Source organism: Thalia democratica, chromosome 4 (assembly GCF_965202585.1).
Source record: "Thalia democratica chromosome 4, ktThaDemo2.hap1.1, whole genome shotgun sequence".
NCBI lineage: Eukaryota > Metazoa > Chordata > Thaliacea > Salpida > Salpidae > Thalia > Thalia democratica.
This window is the reverse complement of record NC_139168.1, coordinates 55185835-55209323: the sequence shown is the minus strand read 5'-3', so window position 1 is coordinate 55209323 and position 23489 is coordinate 55185835. Positions and strand designations below refer to the sequence as shown.

General features: G+C 26.3%; 1 protein-coding gene across 1 annotated transcript in view; it reads left to right on the top strand.

Moving 5' to 3' along the window:
- The window catches only part of LOC145834040 (4-hydroxy-2-oxoglutarate aldolase, mitochondrial-like), a 32446-nt gene extending 12162 nt beyond the window's left edge, over positions 1-20284 (top strand). The window contains exons 2-6 of the mRNA XM_082941365.1: positions 1023-1148; positions 6938-7065; positions 8020-8154; positions 9259-9489; positions 19593-20284. Coding sequence (XP_082797491.1) covers positions 1023-1148; positions 6938-7065; positions 8020-8154; positions 9259-9489; positions 19593-19742 — 770 coding nt within the window. The 3' untranslated portion in view covers positions 19743-20284. The remainder of the gene's footprint in view (positions 1-1022; positions 1149-6937; positions 7066-8019; positions 8155-9258; positions 9490-19592) is intronic.
- The last annotated feature ends 3205 nt before the right edge of the window (positions 20285-23489 follow it).

The window sequence follows — 23489 nt, the reverse complement described above, 5'->3', positions numbered from 1 at the left end:
ACTATGAAAATTTAACAGATTGTTTAAATCGATTATGGGACAAGAGTGACTACGATGTTAACAACACTTTAGACACTGAATTGCACTTATTGTAAAAAAGTTGGACATACTGCGCGAAGTTGTTTGCAGCTAGATGAAAAAATTTCATCATGTAGTTCAGAATGGGAAACGTTGTTACATATGCTTTGTGCTACATATTACTGAATAGAGTGTTTTATTTATTTGAGAAACTTAATTTCAAAGAAGTTTTAAGAACTTACTGTTTGACTTATATTTTCTAGTAAATTTAAAGTGCTTTTTTTTTAATCACAGGCTAAATTATTTTTTTTTGCACTGTTTTGCAACGAATAAAAGTTTTTATTGTTCAAAATGTTTACGGTTTTTTTCTTTTGATAAACTAGTACAAATGTAACGTTAATAATACAAACTTTGATATACACAGAACAGCCTTAAATTAAAAATAAACTGTATTTAGAGTATAGTTTTACCCGGCTTGATATTGAAAATTCATTCATATTTAAACTAAAATGAGAGTAAATGTGACTCTCTTGAGGTAGCCATTTATTATTTTCTTTTTTTTTAAATTTCTTTCTTTAAAGTTTTATTAGAAATTAAAATTTTAACTATTTTTTAAATAAAAACAAACATTAGTCATATTGTAACACTAAGTGTAACTTTAAATTGTATTGTACTGCATTTTTTGACAGTTTTATGTCAATGGCCGCTTGAACCCCGTTTTCAGCCCACTGTGTATTTGTTGAAATTTGGTCTAAAGTACACAAATTTCAGTAATTGATTGTTAAATATAGAATATCATAATATTTAATTTTTTTGTAGAATAAAAAAAAACTAGGTTAGGTCAGTTTATTTAAGTACTGCTAAGTTTAGATACTGATTTGACTAAGTCATGGTATTTGAGGTATAAAATAAGTTCCTATATTTTAATAATTAACTCCATAAAGTTTTTCGATTACAATAAATATTATTAAATGTATTTATTTCAATTTAGTATTTCTTTCCAGGATTTTTGGCACAGGGATCAAATGGAGAGTATCCTTTTCTTGATCCAGAAGAAAGAGTTAGTTTAATCAAAGCAATGAGGAGGTTCTTACCAAAAAAGTTGCTCATTGCTGGCTCTGGTTGTGAATGTAAGTTAATTTAGTTTTTATAAATTTTATTATCAAAATATTTCTTCATCAATGTGTTTTGCGCTTTTTCTGTAATTTAGTTAATTTTTTATGGATATTAGGATTGATATTAAGGCCATAGGGGAGTCCAACATTTTTTTTAAGTGGCTTAAGTAGCTTTAAATATAAACTACATGCAAGTTTAATACAATTTGAAAAATTGTTTAAGGGTATGTTAGTTAATGCTCAGATTTTTAAATTAAGGGCATAGGGAGAGGTCCAACATTTTTCTAGTTAAGTTTAGTACTAGTTCTTATAGTTATATTAAAGCTTTAAGTATAAACTATAAGTAAGTTTTTAAAGATTATATATTTTTTAATAGTTTTTGAGATATAGATGTTTTTGTAAAAAAAATCCTATTTTAAAGTATCAGGGTTCGTACGCATCAGACCAAATCAGGCTAAATTATTTTTTTGAAAAGTTTAGAATTAAGTTTATGTCATTTAAAAAGCTTGAAAACTTCTAAAAAAATATTGAGAATAGTTTTTGTTTTTCTTGAGTAAATCTTATTAAGGTGTGAAAATATTGCTAAATATAATTAAGTTATTAAAGGCAAAAACAGTCAGTATTTGTAAAAACAAATGCTTAAAACCTTTTCTTAATCTCTAAAAGAATCATAAGAATCTTTATCATTTTGTTTTGAGTAGATTATATACGTCACGATTATGAAAATTCATATAAAAAAACAGTTTAAACATTACACTTTAAATCAACAACTTAGCTGTTTGTTTGAATTTTTTTACATCAGCTATGTTTTTCAAAGCTTAGTTGGTTTAACTGTTTTAATTTCTAATTTAGAAGCTTTGTACCAAATACTTTTCAGATTAAAACTCTTAGCAGTTTATTTATATATTTTACTGTTTGTTTATCTAAAGTTATTAGAGGTATTCACAAGATTAAAACTTAGCTTTAAGAAATAAGTTTCTATCCATATATTCGTAGTAGAATTATATTTTACAAGTTATTGAGTTGATATTAACTATTATTATTAATATACATTCTTATAAATATTTTGGTTCATTATAACACTTCGACAATTTTAATTAGCAAAATGAAGCTTATTTTAAAATTTAGTTTTAAATTTTAGAATTTCAAAATATAAGTGATAAAAGCATGTATTTTAAATAAAAAGTATACAATAAACTTCTTTTCAACAGTTGGTATTTTTCAGATTTAGTTGAATCACTATAATTAGTAAGTAATAGCAATATGTCAAAAGTTATGGAAAAAACTTATAATAATGATAGTTATATCAAACAAAAAGTTATATATAACAAAAGTTCTTTGGTTGAGGCTGACTGATGAGTCCTAATCAGAACAAAACCGGTCTCAGTCTACCGAGGGCCTGTGGTCTGATGATCGAATTGGTATGATCAACCCTTTTGTTAAACTTGAGCTTTGTCTCACGGCATACGAGAGTCCAGGCTTCTGCTCTGCAGACTTTTGCCGATGTTTTTGTTGAATAATGGTAGTTGGTTGATAAATAAAGAGTATTCTTTTGGATAAAAAAATGCAACAACAATGAATTTTCTTTCTATTGCAACTGATGTTGCAAATAAAAAATCATGCTCTCGAATATACCCCATACTTAAAATGGCTTCTAAAGGGTATTTTCTTAACTTTGAAAAAATATCAGACTAAATCGGTCAAAATCAGGCTAAATAAAAAGAAAATCTGCGCACAAACCCTGCGTATGGACTGCGATTTGTTCATTATAAATTTTCTTGGAAATTTAAAAAATAACAAAAAATCTATCTTCTCCTTCAGTTTTTGTGCTTGAGACCTCAAAGTTTTAGGAAACATTTCTTTTATAGTTTAAAAGACTTTGACTCTTAAGTTTAAAAAAATATTAATTACAAAATAAAAAATTTACAGATAAAAAATTCACAAAAAATAAGTGTATTTTTTAAGTAAAATAAAACTGCATCCAACTGATTTAAAAGTTAGTAATAGACTCTCTTTGAAAATTTGAAGATGATTAGTTTAAAATGAAGGAGAAAAAATATTTTTATTGAAGTATTATTTTTCACGTTTTTGATTTGCGCCGTCCATTAGGAAGTTATTAACCACACAGATTTTGATCTCTTTAATCTCAAAAGTTACTTGAGTATTTTTAAGACTTAAAAATGTCTGATAGCTCAAATAAGACTACCAAATAAGATCAACTTGTAAAAACTAGGTGAACTCCCCTATGCCCTTAATAATAAAAATAGATACACAATTAATAAGGTTTTTAAATCTTAAAAAATCCATTCAGTTTAGTTTGCGCTTCTGTTATACAATATAGTTGATTGTAGAGAGCATTTCATTTGATTATTTTGAATAGTTATTAAACTCATTAACTGAAGAAGCAACTATATATATATACTAACTAATTAGTATTAAGTCTCTATAAAGTAAGTAAAGTTTAAAGAATACCAATTATCTAAACCTGTTAATAAGTTGGTGTACTAACAATTTCCATCCGCGCACAACTCCCACCCAAAAATATTTTTTATTTTCTTTCTTTGTTTATTTTACTATCATTGTTACCCCTTACAAGTTAGTGGTCAGTTAGTGGTTTTAGAATTTGATCATGTGGAAATTGTGCGCGGGTGGGAAATGATCGCGGTTGCTTTTGCAAATTAAAAATTATTATTTAATTAAGGGCATAGGGGGGCCACCTTGATTTTTACAAGTTGATCTTATTTTTTATTATTATTTTATCTAAGCTATCAGACATTTTTAACTGCTTAAAGAAAATTCAAAGTAATTTTTGACATAGGAGAGATCAAAGTTCGCATGCTCAATAGGTTCCTAATAGAAAGCACGAACCAAAAACGCAAAAAAAGACTATTTATTAAAAGTCAATCTTCTCCTTTATTTTTTACCAATCTTCTTCAAATTTTCACAGAAAATCAATCACTAAATTTTAAATAGACCTAGAACAGGAATTTTTTAAATTTAAAAAAATTAAAATTTTATTCAATTTTTTTTTAATCTAAAATTTATATATTTTAATATAGATTTTAATATTTTTTTAAAACGCAATATTAAAAGTCTTTTAAACTATAAAAGAAACGTTTCCTGAAAGTTTGAGGTCTCTAGCGAAGGAAAAGATATATTTTTAGTAATTTTAAAAATTTCTGAGAAAATTGTTCCTGAAAAATTTGCGTTCGTTTATATCACAAACTTAAAAAAAAAACTACAATACCTCAAAAGTTAAAAATGATTTTTAAGTTCTATGAAAAAAGGCTTGTGGTTTTTAGAAGCTTTCCCAATGTTATTTTTTGTTAAAAAAATTTTGGACCCTCTCCTTATGCCCTTAAATAGGTTGATAAATATTAATAAAAAATTAACAATTTATAGCTAACAACAAATTTTACCAGATTGTATGGCTATTTATGTTATATATATATATATATCAAAATAAGGGCTTTTAAAAAATAATATGAGAAGAACTTTGAAGAAATTGACTCTAAAAATAGTTCAACCTGCAATAGAATTAAAAAAAGATTAAACAATAGTAATAATGTAATATTTAAGTAGTAAAGATCTTAAAATTAATTTACTACTAAAAATGGCCAAAACTTTCAAAAACCTGGAAGAAATTCTGAAAAACATGGAAGAAGAATTTTTTAAACTTTGAGAAAATTTGCCAAAAACACGTGGCCACCCTGAGAAGGCTGATGATATTTTATCACTTTATATTTATACACTATAATACCACTATTAATTATGTTAACTCTATTTATAGCAATTAATTTAAGTTATGTAGCTATAGAAAACAAAAATTATATAAAATATCCACAAAAATTTCTAGAAAGCAACCTTATTCATTAAAAAGTAAAATTACAATCTCTTATGAAGAAAGTACAATAACATCAAATAATAAACTGCTGTTAATTAGTGATAAATAAAGATGAACATAGCATAAATCAGTCATTCTCTAGCTCTTAAAAATACTTCCATATTAGATAACTAAAATAAAAATACACCATTGCAAAATACAATTTAAATAAAAAGTATAATTCCTACTTCCTAAGTTAAGAGCATGGAGGGGGGGGGGTCCAGTATTTTTTTTTACTAAATTTAGCTTTTATTCTTATATTAATGCTAAATATAAACTTTAAGTCAGTTTTTATAGAATATGAAAAAATTAATAACTTTTTGAGATATAGATGTTTTTGTGAAATAAATTCCTATACAAACGTATGGACCGCAATGTTCAATGTCAATTTTCTTGGAAATTAAAGAAAATCACAAAAGATTTATCTTCTGCTTCATTTTTTGAGCTAGAGACCTCAAATTTTCTTAAAACGTTTCTTTTATGGTTTAAAAGACTTTTAATGTTGCAATTAAGAAATTTTTGAAACAAAAATTTTAGATAAAAATATAAGTGTTTTATTTTTTTATCAATTTTTTTAAAATTAAAAATAAAATAGTATTGTAACTTGTTTTAAATTAAACAATTTAAAGTTCTCGACTTAAATGTCTTTAAGGAGATTTTTATCCAATATTTATTTTAACAGTTTATTACTAACAAAGCAATGTTTCACTCCTATACTTGCATATAAGAGATCCTCAGTTGTTGTAAACAAATCTTATTCAAATAGAATCTATTTTAATAAGATTTGTTTACAACAACTGAGGATCTCCTATATGCAAGTATAGGAGTGAAACATTGTTTTGTTAGTAATAAACTGTTAAAATAAATATTGGTTAAAAATAATCTGCAATATATCGAATTTTAATATTAGTAATGGATTTTCTGTGAAAATTTGAAGAAAAAGTAACGGAGAAGGTATATTTCTAGTAAAAAGTTGTTTTTTTACGTTTTAAATTTTTACCTTTCACAAGGAACCTATTAAGGTCATCGACTTTGATTGCTTAAATTTTAAAAGTTATTTTATATTTTTTTAAGTGGTTAGAAATATCTGATAGCTCTGATAAACTCTACAAAATAAGATTAACTTGTAAAAAACAAGGTGGACCCCCATTATGCACTTTTTAAAACCTCCTAGTTAAAAGTTATTAAAAAAAAATCCTCATGAAAAATTAAGTTATAAAAATTTCGGTCTTGTAATGAAAAAATAATTCAAAAATCTTACCCTGGTTATTTAAACCCAATTTTTTTTATATATTTAAGTGGTAACCCACAGTAATTAAGTGAACTAGAAGAAAGCCACTACCCTGTATTTTTTCAACCCTAGATAAAAAAAAAAATTACCTATTAGTAGTTCAAAAAACTTGAAAATAACAACTAGCTGTGCATTGAAGCATTTTTCAGTAATTTTTTGTGACTGTAATCAAAACTTTAGAATAAATAAAATAAATGCCTTGCTTTGAGTTATACAAGTGATGTGTATTATTTGTATTAAAGCCGAAAGCTAAAGAAAGTTTAGAAAAAAGTAATTTAAATTTAAATTTTAGTAGAAAAAAAGTTGAGTACTTAATAAATAGTTTTGAAAGAGTATTAAAAAGTAATGAACTTGCCGGGTTGATTTATATAAGAAGAAAGATAAAAAATAATATTAATAAAGTAATGGAAAAAATTCTTCAATTTACGGTTTACAAAATTTATGGTTTACGGTTTTAAAATTGCTAGTTTTAAATTTAATAACTTTTAGTTATTTTTTTTTTGATTGTGTATAAACACGTTTTATTTTTTACCTTTTGCTTATTTATTGTTTTTATATGAGTATATTATTTTATGTGGCTTCTCAATTAGTCGTTTTAACTTATTTATACAATAACTGTTTGTTTTTTAGCAACACAAGCCACAATAGATATGTCTAACAAGATGGCTGATAGTGGAGCTGATTGTTTACTAGTTATTAATCCTTTCTATTTTAAAACTCAAATGAATGAAAAGGTCATACTTAACCACTTTGAAAAGGTTTGTCATATTTCAAACTTGGTATTTTGTTAGAAAAGCTATAAGCAAGTTTTTTTTTCATGAGTACGTTAATATTGCTTATATCTAAAAATAATTTTCATAAGATCCGAAACTAAGGTAAAGTTTGTAAACAAAATTGTTATGAGTATCCTTATACATCGATTTAAAATACTTACATCTAAAATTAAGGAATAAATAAGCTTTGTTGAAAATGAATCCTACTTATTCAACTAACTATTGTGATTGTTAAACAATTAGTTAAAATTATGATATTATAAGACCATAGAGTACATAAAATCATTTAAAAAGTTATAAAATTGTATTTGTGTAAAAGTTAATGATATTTACATTTTAAATATATGTTGCCCTGCTTTAGCTCGAGATTTAGACAGTATTTTTAATTCATAGAAGCTCTTGCATGTTATAGAAGAAGGTTTTAACTTGATTTAAACTTTAGGTGTTTGTTCAGTGCTCGTTTAGGGCTATATACGGAGGTAAAAGACGTTTTTTAATTATGTTGTTTGCATTAGTAACTAAGCTACCAGTTGCCTTTTACCTTTTTTAAAGATTCAAAGTAGTTTTTGAATTATATCTGATAAAGATTCAAAAGTTACATAGCTTACTTATGGAAACTGTAATTTATAAATTTATCTTCTGCTACAATTTTTGAGTAGTTTATTCAAAAATGCGTAACTGAACGCGAGTGCATAACTAAACGAGGCGTATATTTGCGAGATGTGACTGAAGTTTTAAAAAATACTGTTTTTACTTTATAGTTTTTTAAGATCCTTAAAGTCTTTGACAAAGTTAAGTTTTATTAAATTTTTTTATAAAAATCAATAAATTAAGTCTTATCCTTTTTAATTTTAGTGTTTTAATAAACACTCTAATTAAAACAATTTAAATTAGTTTATTTGTTCTCAATTAAATAAAGTTTTTTCTATTTATCACTAGATAGCAGACTCAAGCTATCAGCCAATTATATTGTATAACATGCCTGGAAACACTGGCATAAACATACCGTTGAAAGTTATTGAGTTGATGGCACAACATCCAAACTGTATTGGGATCAAAGATAGCGGTGGCGATGTTAGTCTTTACTTTAAGTTATATTATTGATTTTTTGAAATAAAATAGTTGTAAGTGAGTAGTGTGTAACTTTTTATTTCTACAGCTTTTCTGTTAGTCCACACTTATTGACAAAAACTTTGACAAAAACTTAATTTTACAATACTTTTTTCTTATATCACCTTTATATTAGTTTTCTTTGTTTTATACTAAATAGAAACATATTTTTGATGATTTTGGCTGAATATTATCTTGAAACTATGTTATAGTATGGGATTAAATGGGAAGGGGTCAAAATTGCACGAGATTACTAAATTGCACGAGGAGACTAAATTGCACCAGAAAAAATTGCACGAAGACAATTTTGCACCAAGGGTAAATTTTGCATGAGTAACATATTTGCACGAGATTAAAAAAACATAAAAAATACAAAGAAAAAAAAAATACTGACCGAGGGTAAGGGTTAGGGGTAACAGTGATAAAAAAATCTAAATAAAAAATAAATTAAAATTGATAATTTTTTTTTTGTCTGCTCGTGCAAAAATGTCTTCGTGCAAAATTGACCCTTAGTGGAAAAATATTTTCGTGCAATTTTGTCCCCTTGTGCAAATTTTACAGCTACCCGGATTAAATAGAGCTAATTTAGTTTTTATTACTTTCATGGCATTGAAGCTTAACCAACAGATAAGTTAAACTACTGCTGCTACTTTTACCTAAATAATAATTTTAAAAGTTTTATTAGTGCTTTTTAATATTGAATTTTTTTTACGGTAAATACTAGTGAAATACCTGATCGGATCCGGATTTTAGCAAAACATAACAGATCCTAGTGAAAGATCATTAGTATTAACAAATAAAACTCTGTTATCCAATTATATTTTATCAGCTAAGCCTTTTTATCTACAAAAATGAAGCTTTTAAGATTAAAAATGTAAATTGATTAAATTTGTAAACCCAACATTAAATCAAAATTAGTAAGTTATTTTTTCTAAGAACTTAAATGCTTTTTGCAAATAAATATAATATATTTAAATATATATAAGCTGACTAAATGTATTTTTCTAAATACAGTTAGAGTTCTCTTATTTACGCAACCTAAGAAATATAATGCATATACACGTGTAGATCACACGAATGGCAACAATATCGCAACTCACTGCGTCTTATGATTTCACAGTCTTAGTAGGAAGTGCAGCTTTAATACTACCAAGTATGATTTTGGGTTGTCATGGGTGTATTGGAGCGTTAGCCAATATTTTACCTACTCAGTGTTGTGATTTATTCAAGTTATGTTTAGATGAAAATTGGCAACAAGCAATTGAATTACAGAAAAAGCTTGTTCTGCCCAATACTACGGTTTGTTTGTTCATTGAATTTGATTATGGATAAGAGTGTTCTACCGGATCCGAACGCCGGGTACTGCCGAATCTAGCCATAGCTTGCCAGGATCTTAATCAAACCAAAATTATTTTAGAAAATAAAAAAAATTATATTCGGTCCGGACTTGGTCTATATTTGATAAAATGGTCCTATATGCTTCCGATTAGGCGTAAACTCAGATTAAAATGCCAGATCCGGAAAATATTTTTATCTGGCAAAACTTTTACAAATCTCGAATTTTAATCTTAATTTACGTCTTATCGGAACCAAATACGATCACTATATCAAACATAGATCCAGCCCGGACCGGGTAAAAATATTTTTTTCTAATAAAACTTTGGTTTGATTGAGATATTGTCAAATTATTGCCAGATCTGGTGATATACGGCGTTTGGGACCGGTAGAATTATTTTTACGCTTAAATCATTTAATTGTTTTGAAGCTAATATAAATTTAAGTTCTTTGTTCATATAAGTTCTAAAATTTTGATTAAAAAGTTATGATATTTATTAAGTAGTATTAAAACTCCAAAACAATTTAAAATACCTAAAATATTATAGTAAAAAAAGTTTAAAGTCTACAATAAATTTTAAAACACAACTTATAGATCTTTGTCTCATTTTTTTAATAACAAAGTACTTTCAAAAAAGTGCTTTTGTAGTAGCACTTCGTAAATTAAATATATATCCTTTCAAAACAAACAGGTATCTTTTTTTTCTGAGAAACATAAAAAGATACAATATTCACATAAATTAAGAAGAGAAAGCAGTTATTTTTTTGTTTCTTAATTATACTAGTTGATGTTAAAAGTATCACAATATTTTTTGATAACTATGTTTTCATTTAATTCTTAAATAGAAATAAAATGAATATTGTGAAATAAAGGAATTTAAATTTATTCAGTTGTAATTTAATAATGATGTTAGGTTTATGTTATATACCATACAAATCTTGACATCCTTAGTACTACTATGTTTTAAATTGGTGAAATTGTTTATTTTGTTGTTTTATAAAAATATATTTAGCTGAAAAGTACGGGGACGGGTCAAATATGCACGAAGGGAGACTTTTGCACGAAGGGTCACTTTTGCACGAGTGTTCACTTTTGCACGAAGGGTCATTTTTGCACGAGAGTAAAAACGTTTATATAAAATAAAATTATAAAAAAAAACTAGAAAAAAATAGAAAATAAGTTACTGAATGTTAATAGAAATAAAAGGGTAAAGGTTAAGGGGTAACAGTGGTAGTAAAAAAAATCAAACAGGAATTATTAATGAAATTGAAATAACAAAAAAAAAGTATAAATCAAAAAAAAAAAAGAAAAAATAAGTTACCGACCGAGGGTAGTAAAAAAAGAAAATTAGTGAAAAATATATATAGTATAAAAAATTTTAACCGTGCAAAAGTGTCTTCGTGCAAAAGTATCCCTTCATGCGTATTTGACACCTACCCGAAAAGTACATCGGTGGCTTCAGGTTACTTACCTCTTACGGTAAGTCTTTTTATGAGTATCCTGTTCTGGAAACGGGTCAGAAAAACACGGCGTCACTTAAGCACAGAATGACACTTTTCGCACGGAGTGACACTTTAGCACATAAGTTACTTTATAATTTACCTTTATTTTTTAAAAGCTCTGATAATTTGACAGACTATTAAAGATTACTATATTAATTTTTTTAATAGACACAATTTTTAGTATCGTAATTAGTGATCTACCGGATCCAAGATCCGGATTCTAATAAAAAAAAAAAGATCCGGATCTGACCGGATCCTAAATTTGAAAAAAGTTCCGGATCCGGACCCAGTTAGTTTGGAAAGACTTTGGGGTATTAGGGGAAATTGGTGTATTAATATGAATCGCATTCATATTTTTCTGCGCGATAATACATTTAACATAAAGACTGGTAAGTTGTTATAATCCTCTTCATTACCCTGTTTCATTCAAACGTTTCAACTGATTATTAAAGGTTCACTGTTTTCAGAAAATATCATAAGTGTGTTAATAGCCAAGGCCTATCAAACTGTTGGCCACTTAAATCCACTTAGATAACAACACTTAAATGAGAAACTAAAAAAATCTAGGTTACTAAAGGTTCATCAGTGTCAATGCAAAAAGCCTTGCTACTTTGCAAGATGTTGAAACAAAATGAAACTCAACCTACCTTTTGCTGAAAAGACTAGAAAAGTTTAAAACAAGTGTCCAGAATTACGTGGCTAGCAACAAATTTTAATTCGCAAATATTCTTACAGCTGATGAATGGAAACGTTTTAGCTCCTTAATGAGCTGCTCGAACCTTTTTACATAGTAACGCAGTAGTGTATAGGCTGCTGTGTGAAAAAGAAGCTTTTGAAAGAAGGTTTTTCACTATTTATAATATCACACGAATAAACCTTTATGATAACAACTTGTTTTTACTCACAACAGCTGTTGATCCACGGTATCGACTTGACTTTTTCCTTGCTAGTCTCAAACAGAAGGTTGTAAGGCTACTGAGTTCAGAATTAAAAAAAATATAGTTGTCGTGAGACTGGTCAAACTGGTCAAGTTCTTCTAGTACCGCCTAATAAACCTAAAGCTCGACTACCTAAAAAATGATTTTCCCAAAATTTTTTGTAGTTCTTTTCTACATATAAATTGGAAACAAGTGTAAACACTTACGAAAGTGAGCAAAAAGATTCAGTTGATCAAGGGATTGAGGCAAAAATTAAGGATATTTTTGGCTGAAGAAAATTTATCTGCTTAAAAAGCTGAAGTCTTGTCTCGGTGGAACTCAAACAAGAATACATACACACATCTTGCCAGCTTTGCAAGAAGTTATCTTTCGGCACAGCCGTCTTCTGTTTATTCTGGAATGTTATTTTCAGAAGGTAACTTGTACGAACAAAAGCGAAATCGATTGCTTCCAAAAACTGGCAAATTTTTTATATTTCTTCATCATAACCTGAAAAAACAAGAATAGGTTCTTTGTAGCTTATTGGCGTTGATATGAGTAACATGTTATTTACTTACTTTTATATATGTAAACAGTTGCTAAAGAAGTTATTGTTCATCTTATAATCAAAATATAAAAGTATAATGTAATGTTTATCATTGAAAGCAATAAAGTTCTTTATTTTTTAAAGCATTGTAACATTTAATTTATTTTTAAATTTTACCCATAAACGTTCGCTTTAGTACTTTGTATTTAATCCCGCTTGGTAAGAACTCTAAAGCGGTTTCTCGCAACCATGTCTGCCTGAATGGTCCTAATTCGTAAGTTGTCTCGGATGCTGTTGTTGGTCGTGTGGTGAAGGTCATTATTTATTATTTTTCAACTACGTCATACAAGGTACCAAGTTCACGTTTAGTCGTTTAAACTGATATTTCGTATCGTATCGGTTTTGATTTTTTCTACAACGTTCTTTTTCCTAGTGTTCAAATATAATATTTAGACAATAACATTATGTTTTTATTAACAAAGTATTTATTTTAAACAACTTTTATTAATTAATGGTATTATAATAATTAAATATTCTAAGTTTGTACTCTATTGAAACTACATAAAACTTACATTTACGATCGGGCCGCATCTTAATAAAAAAACATCCGGATCCGAAATAGTGGATCCGGTACATCACTAATCGTAATACTGAAAAATGTTAAGTACTTCTAATTTCTACATACACGCGTCTCGCAAAATTTCAAATGAAGCACACATTACAGTTTTACTTAAATAAAGTACTAATTCTGATCTTATCAACCTAGTTAAATGTTTAATTAAGCTGTAAGTTAGATATAAGTGATTTGTTTCTAAATGAATTGAAATAAAATTAAGCTTTTGAACATCTAAGTAACTATTTAATAAGAACATTCAATTACTATTTAATTTACCAAATTCTTTCTTTATAGAACTTATTTTTATTATTAAGTACAATTTTTCTCTAAAAGTAGATCCTACAGAGGATTTTTCCTATCTTATTGCTGTCTGCGCGTAGTATTAATGGTAATTTACTTTAGTGGGTTACCGAGCTTTGTCTTACAATTTCCTCATTACTTAAATAAAATTTCAAATTAAAATGACCTTGGTAAGTATTATTTCTCTTGAATTAACTTTTTGGAGTCCCTAAAATGCGTACTCAACGACAAGATGCTAACTGTATTGAATTCAATTTTAAACATTTTATACAATATTATCTTAATTATTATTTAACTTTTTAATTCAAAAGTATCCATCGTGCTTAAGTGAAGCTACATGCAAAAATTCACTTCGTGCTAAATTTTCAATCCGTGCAGAAGTGGCACTCTGTGCTAAAGTGTCACTCAGTGCAAAAGTGACGCCATGCTAAAGTATCACTCCGTGCTAAAGTGACAAGTTGCTTAAATATCATTTATTGCTAAAGTGATATGGACTTTTCTGACACCAACCCCTTATAATGGTTTACCTCGTCTGCAAAAATTATTCAATTATAGTCATGGTGACTCATCCACATAGTTAAGAAACTTTTTCAATCATAGCAAAACGAAGTTGTTGTCACAGCAACAAATACTAAATGCTTAAATGTTACAGTTATTTTCCTATTGCGGTAGGACTTTTTATGGAAGCTTTTTTACGGTGCATCTTTATTGGGTACTTTTTTATGTGTATATTTGCAGAAATGTTGGAAAAAAGGCTTCAAACTTTCGATGACGTCATACCTTATTTGGTTAAAGTTACACAAAAAGATTATTAAGTTGAGTCACGCTAAAAAGAAAATTGCACATCTTTACATTAAAAAGCTCTATTATAAATGGCTCCATTAAAAGCCCTACTGCTAGGTTTCGGAGCTTCATTTTTGTAAACGCACAAGAAAAAGAATTTAATTTATTTTATGGGTACTTTTATTAACTTTTTATTTATAAGTTTTAACTACAGAAAAAATAACTTTTATTTACTAATGGTTTTGAAAACAGTATATTTAGTATTTATTTATAAAGATACCATAAGACTTCTTCTATATTATGATTATCTTTGTTTTGTACATATGATTTTTAATTAAAATCACATTTGATAAATTAACAAAATTATAAAAGATATGTGTTTAGGTAAGCTACAATAAGTAAAAACTTAAACTTTAAACTAAATATAAAGAGATTACTTTCATCGTATTTCAAAAAAAAATTAAATCGTAGTAAGCTGTTTATTATGGGGACGGGTCAAATGTGTACAAAAGTAGAAAAAATAAAAGATAGTAAATAAAATAAAATTTAATAATAAAAAAACCGACCAAGGGTTAGGGTTAGATGTAACAGTTTTAGTTTATAACCAAAAAAAAAAGGTATCTATAGAATAAATAGATACAAAAAAAATATATACAAAGCTACTGACCAAGAATAAGGCTTAGGGGTAGCAGTGTGATAGTTAAAAATAAAATTAAGTAATAATAAAAAAGAAGAAAAAAAAATTACAGACCAAGGGTAAGGGGTAACAGTGATAGTAAAAAAAAAGATTATTTTTCAACTCGTGCAAAAATGTCTTTGTGCAAAAAGACATTTCATGCAAAAGTGATGCCGTGCAAAAGTATTCTGTGTAAAACTGACCCTTCGTTTGAAAGTGTCCCAGGGACCCTTTGTGCGTATTTGACCTATAAACGTTTACTATATTTTTTAAATTTAAACTTAAAACTAGCCATAAGGGTTCTAAAATTTAAATTTTACAAAAATTTATACTTGCTTTTAATTGAAAGCTTAAGTAAAAACTGTAACATTATTTACTTATTAATATTTTTTTATGCCAGTAAAGATAAATTCAAATTTTCTGTACAAAACTTAGGGTATTCGTTAATTTAGTCTTATTTAATTACAAACAAAGAAAAAAAAATCGTATCTTTCTAAGTTTTTTATACGAAATCAGGTAAATCTATTCACCTGCACTAAAAATATTAACTTCGTTTTATTTAGCTAAATACATAAGACTCATTTTTTATCATAAAACTAGAAATAAAATAGTGTTTAAAATGAGTGTATAAAATAAACCAAATATATTTAGAAAAACCTTTATTTATGCATTAAAAAAAGCTATCTCTATAATTTTCTAACTTAACAATCGTCTTTATTATCTATTGAATAAGATTGTTAAGCCTTACTAGTATTGTTTTGTTTTTTACTATTGATAGTTTAAAAATATGCACACTTAAAGGTGGATCAACATTAACACTATTTATATTATTTTACTATACAAATAATTTGAAAAATCATCGCTGTCAACTGTTACAACTCCTGAGTATTTAAAATTACTATCTTGTTTAACCTTACTTACTAAACTAGCAAAATGATTTTGCTCCTAATATTTATTAATAACAAATGTAGTTCAGATTTATTAATTTTTTTAATAACAATACTGATTTTTTACCACCAGCTTCACAATTAAAAGTTGTTTTTAATAACTTAGCTGTTGTATTTTCAAAACCATTTACATAAAGGTAAAATCTATTTATGCGTATGTTTAACGCCATTGCACTACACGCAATATGGGCAAATCTAAAAAAAATACTTTACAGTTTTTATATAGCTTTAAAAAAGAGCAAGTATAATTTTTGGTAAGAACTCAGTTTTAAACTTTTTGATGGGTACTTAAAAGTTTTGATTAAATGAATGTAATAAACAGCTTACAATTTATTAAAAAGTTGAAAAGTTTATTTAAAAGTTTACTAGGTTTTTATTTCTAAACACAAAGCAAGTAATCTATTAAAATTAAGTTTAAACTAAATTAGTTATTTTTTCCTTATTTTAGCTAATCTAAACACATCCCTTTAATAATGTTGTTAATTTATCAAATGCGTTTTTAACCAGGAAATCATATTTACAAAAGATAATCATAACATAGAAGAAGTGTTTAAGTATAATTTCAGATAAATTTTCAAAATATAATTTTTAAAACTATAAGTAAATACCAGTTAAGTTTGTTTTCTTCTGTAATTATAACTTATAAGTAAAAAATATATAAAAGTTTCAATAATTTTAATAGAATTACATATTCTTAAAATGACTCACTTTTTTAGTTGTGTTCATTACCTTTTATTAAAACTTAGTAAAACAGTGAAATTATTTTTTAGATTTTATACATGTGCTTACAAATAAATTCACAAACAAAGTACACTTCTTATAGGCCGAGGCGCTTTTACTTGTATGTTTACAAAAATAAAGCTCCAAAATTTTGTAGTAAGAATTTTAATGTAACCATTTATTATCGAAGTTTTTAATGTAAAATTGTTCAATTTTCTTGTTAACGTGACTTATTTTGGTATTTTTTTGTGTTTACTTTTACCCAAAATAAGGAATGACATCATCATAAGATTAAAGACTTTTTTTTGCAAAGTTTCTGCATATATACATATAAAAAAAACCAATAAAGATGCACTATAAAAATGCCCCCATAAAAAGTCCTTCCCTTCCTGTTCTAAGCAAGTTATTAAAGGCATAGGGGGAGGGTCCGACATTTTTTTTATTAAGCACAACTATGGATCTTATATGAAAATTTCAAGTACAAACTACAAGCCAGTTTTTATAGAATAGAAAAGTTATGTTTAACTTTAAAGATATTGTAATTTTTTTAAAAAGGTTCCAGTACAAACGTATACACCGCAAGTTTTTTTAGGCCAATTTTCTCGGAAATTTAAATAATTACTTAAGTTCTATCTTCTCATTCATTTTTTGAACTAGAGACCTCAAACTTTCAGGAATTTTTCCTTTTATAGTTTAAATGACTTTGAATGTTGCGATTTAAAAAATATTAAAAAACAAAAATTTTAGATAAAAAAAAACAAAAGGACAATTATTTTTCAAAATTGAAATAATTCCTGCATTAAATCTTTTTAAAACTTTATAACAGACTTACTGTGAAAATTTGAAGAAGATTGGTTAAAAATAAAAGGAGAAGATAGATTTTTATTAAATGTTCTTTTTTCGCGATTTTAGTTTGCGCCTTCCATTAAGAACCTATTGAGGTCACCGACTTTGATCGCTCTTATCTCAAAAATTACTTTTTTTCTTAACTTTTGTTCACTAAAAACCAAGTTTAATTTTTTATTTTAAATCTTATTTGTGTACGTCATACTACGTATCTAAAACTTATTTTCAAATACTTTACTTAGTAATTAATTTTTAATTAATTTTATCACTTGAATACGACAATAAAATTTCTTTGAAATAAGAATTGAAAATTAAAAGATAATTGAGTTTTTTCTGCTAATATATTTTATGCTTCAAAAGGTATATGAAAGCTAAAAAAATATTTCTACAATATTTAAAACAAATTATTAAGTAATTGTTTACCCTACAGCTAGCTTTACTTAAAGATTTTGTTTTAAATTTGATACCGAAATTCAGATATATAATTGCACGACAATTCAAATTTTGACACTTTGAATTCCTACGGTTTAAATTATAAAAATTTTAGGTTATTGTGATTTTTTTTAATTTTTATTAAAGATTTTTAACATTTTTTTTTACAGTATTGTAATCTTATCAATTAAACATATATGAACATATTTTGATTAAAGTGTAATGCATTGGTAATGCATCCCTGATTTTAAGTCTTGAATATCAAAATGAAACTGTACAGCCAATCATAATCAGCACATTGCTAATTGCAAATCACTAATAATTAAATATAAAACATTATTGTCATGATGCAATAAAATAAGGATAAACTAATTCATTTTCTTATTAACTGGCTTGCAGTCACTTCAGTGTTGTCAGTCTACAAATCCTGTATTTGGGTTTTGAGTGGTGGAATCAGTCCACTTATAGCTTATTTGATTTGTACTTGTTGCCTGTTTGAACTCAAGTTCTGTATTTGGATTTGAGTGGTTGAGTCAGTTCACTTATAGCTTATTTGATTTGAACTTGTTGCTTGTTTGGACACAAGCTCTGTATTTGGGTTTAAACAGTTAAATTGGAACTTAGCAGTTAGTTTCTAGTTCAAAATAAAATAACATTTTTAACTGCTAATTTCAACAATTGTATTAGCGCTGATTCTAATTTAAACTATTCACTGCTAAGTTTTTATATTTGAATAATTTGCTGATTTATACAATTCAATTAGGACTGATACTAATCTAAACTATTCACTAATCAGTTTTTATATTCGACTAATTTGCCATTTTTCTAAATTTGTATTTATTTTTATTGATTTTATAGTGTAATAAAATCAATATTATACATTGCTTTGTCTTGATTTTATTTATTAATGGACTTATAAGTATACCTAACATGGACCCTTATTATAAAACTCTCTCTAGTCTAGATGTAGCAAAGCTACCCTCTAGAAAACCTTTCCCACGATTTAGCATGGCCACTAATGTGTCCTCTACTCCGGGCCATCCCCCCGTAAGTTACAAAAGAAAAAAAAATGAGATAAAGCTAAAAGAAGTTTTCAAACTCACTAACCTGTGGCTATTTTTAGTATTTATCAATTTTCTAAATTTCTTTTGAATATTTTTGCCATCATAATCTCAATAATTATACCTACATGAATTTATTTTAAATTTAAGTTATATTTTCACATGTGGCCCCTTGAAATTGTCTATAAAAGTTTGAATTGTTAAAATTTGAATTGCTGTAATTTGAAATGTCATGTAACTGAAAGTTATGATGAATTGAAAAAAAATAATATAAAAATGTAAATTTAGATTTAACACTAGTTTAGATGATATAAGTACATACAGTAGTTGTGCACTTAATGATCTAAAATAATAGTTATTTTGAAGCGAGGCGAATCTTTTAAAAGGTATTTGAATGTACTGTGGTTATTTTTATTCACTTATGCTACTTTTCTTGAAAGAGTGATAACTTACCTAGTTTACTTTTTGATTAAAGCTAAGTGAAAGTAATTTGTTATCTAGTGTATACTAAAGTAAGATAAACAAATTTGTCTATTATAGAAGCAAATGAGCTTCTTAGATTCTTTCTTTATCTCAAAATATTAAATCTAGTTTGTTAACTTAAACAAATTTAATATTTCTTGCCTACTTGAAGCAATTTTAAGAATATCCTCTTTTGAACAAAATATTTACATCAATAGAGTAATGTACTGAAAAATAAAAAACTGCATTAACTTTAGATTACATCAAAATATGGTCCTGCTGGACTGAAGGCCGCTCACAATTTATTCGGTTTGTATGGGGAAAATCCGAGGTTGCCGCTACAACCGCTTAGTTCTAACGAAATTAAGCAAGTAAAAGAAGTTTTTATTAAACAAGGTTGGTTGTAGAAAGCTATATAAAACTGCAAAGTTTCTTAGTCACCCAGTTATGATTATTTAGATTTAAAGTTTAGAAAGTTCAATATTGTATCAAACATTTGTAATTTAAGTTTAATTCTTAAATGATTCAGTTTGTATTTTCAAATAATAATTTATCGCTTCATATAGTTTTTTTTAGTTTTTATGAAATTTTAAGTTTTTTTATATATGTGAAAGAGCTGTGTTTTTTTGAAATATACATTAGCTTTTATGCTTGTGATTTTTGGATATAGTTAGTTTTAGCTTATATATATTTTTTGAAATAAACTTTACTTATTTAATAAAATAGACTATTGGTTAGATTTAACTTTTAAGAAACAAATATTATGCAATGTTTTTAAATGCTTTGTAATAAACTGTTTAGTTCTACATAATTATTTTAAAAGATTTTTCCAAGCAAAATATTTTATGATAATTTAAGTTAAGCAACGATTTGTAAAATATGGTTATTTTTGTTCTTGATGGTATTGCTTTTAATGTTTTCAGTCTGTTCATAACACATAAAATTAAACATTTTAAATAAAAATTTCTAGTTTCAATAATATATTTAAAGATTACAGTTATGTTTTTAAATAAAAACCTGTTTTTGTACACAAATATTAACTCAATTAATATGGTTCGCCGATAAAATATTAACTGCTCTGCGGAGTATGTAAAGCTTGTAGTGTACATCAGAAAATCATTTGAAAAAGTTGTACAATATAAATAAAGGGGAACGGGTCTAAATTTCTTAAAGATAAAATTGCACGAGGTTACTAAATTGCACGAGGGGACTAAATTGCACTAGAACAAAATTGCACGAGGGAACAAAATTGCACGAAGACGATTTTGCACCAAGGATAAATTTTGCACGAGAGTAAAAAAATACAGAAAAAATATAAAAGCTAAACAGAAAAATAAACTAAAAAAAACATTAGAAAAAAAAAGCTACAGAGTTAGGGGTAACAGTGATAGTATAAAAAAACAAAAAAAAAACAAAAAAAAAGCCTATCAACCGAGATAATAATAAAATTAATAAAAAAATTAAAAAAAAGAATAATTAACCTGTGCAAAATTGTCTACGTGCAAAGTTGTCTGCTCGTGCAAAAGTGTCTTCGTGTAAAACTGAACCTTCGTGCAAAAGTATCTTCGTGCAATTTTATCCCCTCGTGTAAAAGTATCTTTGTGCAATTTTGTGCACTCGGGCAATTTTGTACGCTAGTGCAATTTAGACAGCTACACAAATAAAGTAAGTAGTATACAGGGTTCCCACTTCCCTATAAATCCCTATAATTATCTATAAATCCATATAATTCTCTTTAAATCCCTATAAATTTGCAATATTCTGAAAAACCATTATAAAAAATTGAAAAATATGTGAAAATCCTTAGAAATTTCTATAAATTACGTTTTTTGCTTGGTGATTAAAAATCAAAAGCCAAAACAGGGGGGTGCACGACTATTCAAATTCGGACGATTCAAATTCGTAAAAAAAGTTGAAAGGGCCACAATTAAAATAGTAATATACATTTGTCAAATATAAAAAATATATGTGTAGTTCCTATTAATATCTACTAGCCATTTTTTTTATGCAAAATATTAAATGTTCTTTGAGATATGGCTTAAATAAAGAAAAAACTTGGTTATTTTAGTAATTCTATAATAGCTTTAAAAGTATTTAAGATTTTTCAAAAATGAAAAAGTAGCTTGTAGATTTTAATAAGATATACATATACTTAAAAAAAAAAAATATATATTACTTTTTGAGAAATAGTCTTTTAAATTTTATTTAAAAATTTGAATTGTCCGAATTTAAGTTGTCCGAATTTGAATTGTCATGTAACCAAAACAGGGATACTGCGTGGTGAAAAAACACGTAAAAAATTTGATAAGTATAAAAAAGTCAAAATCTTTGCAATATCAGTATAAAACTATAGCTCTGTGGTACCACCTAGCGTATATAATTTTTATTTTTATCTTAAATACACTTTATCTAAAGTTTGCTTATTCAACTAAAATTAGAGATCAAAACCATCGAACTTTCGTAAACTTCTTAATAAGACTGTGCTTATAAACAATTAATAACATATTTTAATTTATGTACCTTAAAATTATGAACGTAGCCGTTTAAAATTTATTCTTTGATAATTTCCTTATAAGTTAACTATATTTTATGGATTTCCCTATAATTTTTTTTAAATTTTAGTAGGAACCCAGAGTATATATGTTATAGAGATTATTATTTAGAGTTTAAATTGGTTAAAGGTGCTCGATACTTTAGTTATAAACTAAAGCTTAATATCGTTGACGTTAAAAAACAAACACTGTTTTATTACTATTTCAATTTTGACTTTTAGCAATCATTAAAAAAAAAAGAAAAGTTTAGTATATAAGTTATGAGTGTTATAACGAACTAATAATAGAAATTTATTTACTTAATTAAGTTTGTCAAGTACAAGTTGAACTAAAACAGAGTTAGTTGATTTAATTGGAGAAGATACAAATAAAAAAAATTTTACCTTTGAAGTTCTTTACAGAGTTATAAACTAAAAAAAAAGCTAGCAAAAATCAAAAAGAAAAAACTAGCAAACAACACTAAATCTAACGAGATGTTAATAATAGTACAGCAGGGTTGCCACAAGGTCAGGAAATCAGGAAAAGTCAGGAAAAATTAGGGGTTTTTGTAAAAAAGTCGGGAAATTTAACAAAATTTAAGAAAAAGTTACATATTGGCAGTTCAAATTTACAAAATTCGTTATTTTCCAAAGCCTTCAAATAGTAAAAAACAATTTAAAATTCTAAAATTGCAAAATTTTCCTAAAAGTTAACAAAATTACTCAATTTCCAATGCCTTTATCTGGTACAAATTAATAAAATATACTTTATAAAACTGCAAAATTTTTCTATATAAATGTATTGAACAACTTTTCTACTTGAACAATCAGTTTTTAAATGTTTTTTTTTGGTATTGATTATCTGTGCAGGGTTGCCGAAAAACCTGGAGTTTTTAACAATTTTAACATGTGTTTAGTAGTAAATTTTTTATTTGACTCAAAGATCTATCATATAGATACTTACCTATTCTTAGAGCTTTTTGAGACTCCGTAGATCTGTTCTTAAATTTATTTGAGAGCAGTGAAACGCCGTTAGTTGAAATAAAGTTTTAGCACAAGAACATCTGTGGTATCATATAGATATATTTTTTTGTCATCATCAATTTTTTTTTTAAACACATTTGAAGTGTCTTTAAGATATCTTTTCCATGTCGTTATACTATTTGAAACAGTTATTAGCTTAAATTTAATTTTAAAATAAATATAGACCCTAAAACATGTAATTTTAAAAACCTGGAGAAAATTTAACATAAACATTTGGTAACCCTGTCTATGGCAAGGAAACTTCCATAGTGAAACTGTGAAATATACACAAAAGTTTATAATGCAGAATTTAAGAATTAGAGTGTTTTTTGTTTAAGTAAATAATTAAGCTCTTTATAATTAAGCACTAAGTTTAGTATTTTATGTTACAAGTTTATGTGTATACTATACCTATTTATAATTTTTTTACGTTGTTTAAACTTGTATGATAAGTTATAAGAGATGTATATTTTATTGTAATTTAACTTATTTTTCAATTTTTTGTAGAATAACTTAAGTTTTTAAAATAGATATGAGTAAATTTATTTGTTTTAAATTTTATACAAAATGATACGAGGAAATATTTTATATAAGAGATATA